This window comes from Taurulus bubalis (genome assembly GCF_910589615.1).
Source record: "Taurulus bubalis genome assembly, chromosome: 19".
Taxonomy (NCBI): domain Eukaryota; kingdom Metazoa; phylum Chordata; class Actinopteri; order Perciformes; family Cottidae; genus Taurulus; species Taurulus bubalis.
This window is the reverse complement of record NC_136607.1, coordinates 1,287,501-1,295,000: the sequence shown is the minus strand read 5'-3', so window position 1 is coordinate 1,295,000 and position 7,500 is coordinate 1,287,501. Positions and strand designations below refer to the sequence as shown.

General features: G+C 45.6%; 1 protein-coding gene across 1 annotated transcript in view; it reads left to right on the top strand.

The window, feature by feature from the left end:
- Positions 1-7,500, top strand: part of dcc (DCC netrin 1 receptor) — a gene marked incomplete at both ends in the record, with an annotated part of 262,383 nt that overhangs the window by 166,888 nt on the left and 87,995 nt on the right. Inside the window, 2 exons of the mRNA XM_079234864.1 lie at positions 969-1,163; positions 5,252-5,347. Coding sequence (XP_079090990.1) covers positions 969-1,163; positions 5,252-5,347 — 291 coding nt within the window. The remainder of the gene's footprint in view (positions 1-968; positions 1,164-5,251; positions 5,348-7,500) is intronic.

Below are 7,500 nucleotides of genomic sequence, written 5' to 3'. Positions count from 1 at the left end.
AAAAGAATAATAATCATGGAACAGAAACTCGTTCTCCTTTTCCAAAGATCACGACCACACCGCCTGGTGGTGCAGGATTGATGTAATGATAGTGAATGATTCTTATCGGACTGTATAATTATAGTTAAACGCACTCATAAATATGTATTTTGCTAATAAGCCATCATGAAGCATTTTATAATGACTATAAGGTCATGCATCATAATTGCTGGTGTGTGTGTGTGTGTGTGCGTGTGTGTGTGTGTGTGTGTGTGTGTGTGTGTGTGTGTGTGTTAATATAAATTACTCTGAGTGGTCATTGTTTGCTTCATGTTTTATTTTTCCACGGATTTTTTGTAGTTGTAATAATACTTTACTTAATTACACCTATAAACAGTCTTATGTATTTTGACAGTAACTCTTTGTAGTTACTGTGAAAAAACATTATACTGTTTATAAGAAAATAGCATAATGTGTTACAACAATGGGAATTATGAAGAAAAAAAACGTTATAATGTCTTACAATTATTGTTTAAAGCATTATGAATATTCATGAGTGCTTATAGATAAAGACAAAGAAACATGAATGACTGGAGAGTGAGAGAGAAAACCACCCAACGGATAATTGGTTAATTAGAGAAGTTGACCTCAGGCTGCATCTCAGGAGGAGGACGTCCTCGTCAGCAGGAAGCAGATGAAAACAAACACATCCATGCTAACTGTGTTTCCAGGCCGAGGGAGACGGGAATCTGGTTTCAATGGATTATCACTCAATGAAGTGATATGAAGCGGCTCCCCGCCGAGGAGAGAGAGCCCGCTAATCTGATCCAATCTGAAGCTGAAATAACACAAAGTGTTAGGGCCTATTGGGGCTTAATACGCCGCTAACGGGGTTAGCATCTGTAAGCCTGCCTTAAGTACCTGCAAATGCTGCGGCTAACCGGGCTTCAGCGCTGAGGTCTGACGCTTCATGGTGTGTGTTTCTGCAGAGAGTCAGGTTCCCGACCAGCCCAGCTCCCTGCATGTCCGGCCACTGCCCAACAGCATCATCATGTCCTGGACTCCGCCCCTCAGCCCAAACATCCTGGTCCGAGGCTACATCATCGGCTACGGAGTGGGGAGCCCCTACGCCGAGACGGTGCGAGTGGACAGCAAGCAGAGATACTACTCCATCGAGAACCTGGGTGAGGACGCGGTGGGAGGAGACGGGGCGGGAACAGGTGTGGTGCTGTCTCGGGCTTTCGTGCTAAGCTACGGGGAACCGCTAACGGCCAAAGCAGTTTTCCGTCAAAACGTTATCGAAACATTTAAATGCCAAAAACATGTCAAAAAACACAAAAACTAGTCCAGTATTGTTCAACCTTTTTTGAGCCTCGGCACATTTTCTACAATAAAAAAATCCCGCGGCACACCGACAACCAAAAGACGGACAAAATGTCACATTGTAGCATAATACAGCATATATGGTAGGTAGTTTCTGTGCTACCTACTGGCATAGAACACTATTTAACTACTAGACGAGCCACTATATTGCAGGGTCAGACGCTCAAAAACGAAATAAATAAAAGTCTACATGTAGTCTACATGGGGCTCACGTGGAGCCCACATGAAGCCCAAATGTAGACCACATGGAGCCTACATGTAGCCTACATGGAGCCCACATGTAGCCCACATGTAGCCTACATGTAGCCTACATGTAGCCTGCATATAGCCCAAATGTAGACCACATAAAGCCTACATGTAGCCTACATGGAGCCCACATGTAGCCCACATGTAGCCTACATGTAGCCTACATGTAGCCTGCATGTAGCCCACATGTAGCCTACATGTAGCCTGCATGTAGCCCACATGTAGCCTGCATGTTGCCCACATGTAGCCTGCATGTAGCCCACATGGAGCCCACATGGAGCCAACATGGAGCCCACATGTAGCCTGCATGGAGCCCACATGGAGTCTGCATGTAGCCCACACGGAGCTTGCATGTAGCCCACATGGAGCCCACATGTAGCCTACATGGAGCCCACATGGAGCCCACATGGAGCCTGCACGGAGCCCACATGGAGCCCACATGTAGCCTACATGGAGCCCACATGGAGCCCACATGGAGCCCACATGGAGCCCACATGGAGCCTGCACAGAGCCCACATGAAGCCCACATGGAGCCCACTTGGAGCCCACATGGAGCCTACATTTAGCCCACATGGAGCCCACATGAAGCCCACATGGAGCCCACATGGAGCCCACATGGAGCCAACATGGAGCCAACATGGAGCCCACATGTAGCCTCCATGGAGCCCACATGGAGCCAACATGGAGCCCACATGTAGCCTCCATGGAGCCCACTTGGAGCCCACATGGAGCCTACATTTAGCCCACATGGAGCCCACATGGAGCCTACATTTAGCCTACATGTAGCCTACATGGAGTCTGCATGTATATATATTTTTGACCCGATTTAAGTGAAATTGGACATTTTCCCACGGCTCACTGACGATCTCTCACAGCACACTGGTTGAAAAACACTGAACTAGTCAACAGATCTGCTGCATTATATCTTTTGGGGAACAAATAGCATGTGAAAGAAGATGTTATGCAACTTGGTTTTCACTCATCTCAGTGGACCGTACACAACGAATCGTATGATATATCTTACAAAAAGGGAATCCTCCTTTTTCCTATATGTTTTTCTACGAAAGTCCAGCAACACCAATCGATTTCTGCTCATCGTACTCCGTCTTCACCTACGGGTATCTATGAAATAGAGCAATTTATTTGTAGTTGCTCTAGCTGGACGCTGGACGGGAACAGCCTGCTGTAACTCAGCAGGGTGCTGCCCCGCTGTGAATTTGAACTGTGATCTGAAAAGAAAAAGAACTGGAAGTTATGAGCTGAAGTTGAATCACTGATGTGCGTTTCCATCCCTGTAGAAAACGTGTTCATGCATACTGTCTTATCAGCACCGAAATTAAACGTGATTCCATGAATTTACGTTTCCAATGTACTTATCAACACCAAATATTTCATATTTCCACCAGCCGTTAATCCAGCTGCTCCTGCAGACAAAGTGCCAATATTGACTCAGCGGCTTCCGTTCCAGTAATTCATTGTGATGATGAAATCCCCATTTAATTACCATCAATAATTCAAAGAAATGTAATAAGAAAGCAGCTTGAGGAGGAAATCTAATTGTGAAGGGAGAGAAAACATCCTCCCGAGCGACCACAGCAAGCAATCTGCATGCCAAAGAAGACAATAACAAATAGAGGGAATTTTCATACGCAGATGAAATTTCCCGTCTCGGGTCTCATAATGGGGGAGTAATGGAAAAATAAAATCCAGCCGCCGTGTTGCATGCACACATGGGACCGAGCGCACACATGTACACAGGATTTATAATTCATGGCGATCATTAATTCATGCGGCGAGGCGTCTGGGGAGCGCGTTTGTTTAACTGATGCGAGGTTTGAGCTGCGTGGAGAGAACGGCAGCGTCACATGGAGATCGGGTTCATACGGCCGCGGCCTCCAGGTCTCCAGATCTCCAGGTCTCCAGGCCTCCAGGTCTCCAGATCTCCAGGTCTCCAGGCCTCCAGGTCTCCAGATCTCCAGGTCTCCAGGCCTCCAGGTCTCCAGATCTCCAGGTCTCCAGGCCTCCAGGTCTCCAGATCTCCAGGTCTCCAGGCCTCCAGGTCTTCAGGTCAGATTGTTAAACCTCAACCACAATAATTGTCAAGGATTTAGTCATGGGTTCGTGGCCTAAATTTTCATAAAACATTTTGGTGGGAAATTTTGTTTCCAATGTTTTTTAACCAACAGATTTACCCTCTGAACCCCAAAAGCCGGCGGGAATTAAAAGCAACACGTAGCCTACTTATATGTAGTCTACATGTAGCCTACATGTAGCCCACCTGGAGCATACATGGAGCCCATATGTAGCCTTCATGCAGCCTATATGTAGCCCACATGTCGCCCACATGGAGCCCATATGTAGCCTTTATGCAGCCTACATGTAGTCCACATCTAGCCCACATGGAGCCCATATGTAGCCCACATGTAGCCTACATGTAGCCCACATGGAGCCCACATGTAGCCCACATGTAGCCCACATGGAGCATACATGGAGCATACATGGAGCCCACCTGGAGCCCACCTGGAGCCCATATGTAGCCTTCATGTAGCCTACATGTAGTCCACATATAGCCTACATGTAGCCCACATGGAGCCCACATGTAGCCCACATGGAGCCCATATGTAGTCCACATGTAGCCTACATGTAGCCCATATGTAGTCCACATGTAGCCTACATGTAGCCCACATGTAGCCCACATGGAGCCCACATGGAGCCCACATGTAGCCCACATGTAGCCTACATGTAGTCCACATGTAGCCCACATGTAGCCCACATGTAGCCTACATGTAGTCCACATGTAGCCCACATGGAGCCCACATGGAGCCCACATAGAGCCTACATGTAGTCCACATGGAGTCCACATGAAGCCCAAATGGAGCCTACATGTAGCCCACATGTAGCCCACATTTAGCCTACATGTAGTCCACATGGAGCCCACCTGGAGCATACATGGAGCCCATATATAGCCTTCATGTAGCCTACATGTAGCCCACATGTAGCCCACATGTAGCCCACATGTAGCCCACATGGAGCCCACATGTAGCCCACATGTAGCCCACATTTAGCCTACATGTAGCCCACATGGAGCCCACCTGGAGCATACATGGAGCCCACATGTAGCCCCCTGGAGCCCACATGGAACCTACATGAAACCTACATGGAACTTTTAAGTGTGCAAAAAACACTCAAAAAACACAAGCCGTACCAGAGGAAAACAACGTTTCTAGCAATGCTCAAAACATTTCATGAATACAGTTCATATCGGCCTCGTATCACGTTTGCAGAAACGCAGAGTGGTTTGTGGGTCAAAATATACTGGAAAAACGTAACAAGCATAAATAAATAGCAGCCGCCCTTCTTACATCACGTTATACATAACGTGATGTAAATTTGTAATATTACTGGTATGAGAAATGAAGCCCATTATTTAAGTAAAAATACAAGTATTATTATTTAAATAAATGAGTTCTGGAGTGTACAGAAGGGGCAAAAAAGAAATAAAATAAAGATCTCAAAAGTTACATCTTCAAACACTAATGTGTTGTATTTGCTGAATGTAATTAAAACTAATTATTTGTTCCCCTCTCTCTCTATATCTCTCTCTCTCTCTCTCTCCCTCTCTCTCTCCCTCTCTCTCTCTCAGAGCCGAGCTCGCACTATGTGATTTCCCTGAAGGCGTTCAATAACGCCGGCGAGGGCGTCCCTCTGTATGAGAGCGCCGTCACTCGATCCCTGACAGGTACAATCACACACGCTGATAATCACAGTCATCCTGTGATTACAGCTCGCTGGTGCTGTGTTCACACACAATAGGAAATGTTAGGAGCAGATATGAGAACCGGTCAGATGACGGTCAGATGACTGTGTAGTGTCAGTATATGACAAAACAATGTGCAAAGCTGTGACTGCTGTGAGTCTGACGGCGATGTGACCGCAGTACTACCATTAGTAGTAGTGAGAGTACTACTGTATAATAACGGCCCTGGTACACCCGGGGTCACCTGATCATCTCACTTCTCACGCAGGCAAATGATGCACGTGCATCATGTGTGTCAGCAAAGACCAAATGCATTGTTGTTTTTAACAAACTAGAGGCAGTGATGCACTTCCTGTGCCTCGTCTGCAGTAAATTGAACGAAGAAGAAGAAGAAGAAGAAGAAGAAGAAGAAGAAGAAGAAGAAGAAGAAGAATGTAAAACAATACTGGAGCTATTCCTTGGGACTATTGCCCCAAGTTGTGGACAAAGACAAGTTATGCAATTTGAAGATCCAACTGGAGATGAGGAAAAGAATAAGGAACAAAAGGAGGCTTTGATGACGTATTTCCTGTTGTCGGGGTCGGATCAGGACGTTTTAGAAACCACCTTCAAGGTTTGAGTGATCAGATCAGAGCGTCTTGGCCTTCCTTTACATTTGTTTTTAGAGCCGTCCAGTCGTGATCAGGTCGCCCAAAACCCATTTTAAAACCAAGTTTAAACAGGCTCATATTATAGTTATTCAATAGAAATATCAATACACTAATCACATTACTATCAGTTGCAGGCCAAGTTGTAGTACTTCCTCGTGTGGTATTGAACCTGCTCATGTTTTCGGTGAACTGGATATTCATCCATTAGTCGTTCTGTGTGGAGAGGAGACGTCAGCCACTGTGCATTCCACCCGAGTCGCAAAAGCTCAAAGTCGATTGGACCAGCGAGCAAGTGTTAAAATCCAGCTTGTAGGGAAGGATCTAAGGAGCATAAACATGCATAAAATATGCGTGCTTATAATAAATAAAGTCATATGAATTAGTGGTTAAATATGTTTTATAATTAACTGAATGTAAGCAGGAATATCATTATTGTATAGACATTTTTAGAATTGGATGTACAAATATGTATGTATATACATACATACATACATATGTTAGCATATGTCAGCAGCGTTAGCTCATGTGTTAGCAGCAGCGTTAGTTCATGTGCTAGCAGCAGCGTTAGCTCATGTGTTAGCAACAGCGTTCGTTCATGTGTTAGCAGCAGCGTTAGCAGCAGCGTTAGTTCATGTGTTAGCAGCAGCATTAGCTCATGTGTTAGCAGCAGCGTTAGTTCATGTGTTAGCAGCAGCGTTAGCTCATGTGTTAGCAACAGCGTTCGTTCATGTGTTAGCAGCAGCGTTAGCTCATGTGTTAGCAACACAGTAGTTTTAGTCTTTGGAACAGTAGCAGTGGTGCTACACTTTTGAGTTCTCCTGTTGCAGAACTACCCGTCACACCAGAAGTCCTAACCGTAGTTGCGGTGCTAGTAGCTAATAGCGAATGTAGCAGCAGAGGCAGCTGGTTTCCTAAATATAGTTCTTGGTTTCAGGGATATGATCTTCTATCCCACCTCAGTGTTTAATTGCTATTCATGAGGAAGCTTGTACTTGTAGTTGGTTCAGGAGAATCTTTAAAGGGCCTCAGTCTCCTCAGTCCTGAAATATTCATCCAGAGTAAAGAATGCGTCCCAGCCGTCGTGTGTCATGTATGAACTAAGTGTGTGTTTTGTATGACGCTCACACCAATCGCCATGACTAGCAGAAGCGTGTGTCTGCGCGTGAGAGACTCATTAGCTTTTCCTGCAGAGTACGGGCTGCAGAAGTGAGATAAATGAAACACATCCAACTCTCAGCCAAGTTTCATCTCATGAATTAAACAGCCGGCCCTCCTCTGCTCACCCATGCAGCCCGTGGCGGACATAAATCCTTTATTGCGTTCATAAATATGTCACGTTTCTGAGGTTTCTTCCAACCCTCGTGATGTGATGATAGTCACATCGTGAGTTTCTTAACCTTCATTACAGGATGTCATTATAAACTTTTCAACAAAAGATTATTTTTAACTCGCTCGTGTTGTCTTTGACGGAGCGATGAAGAGCGA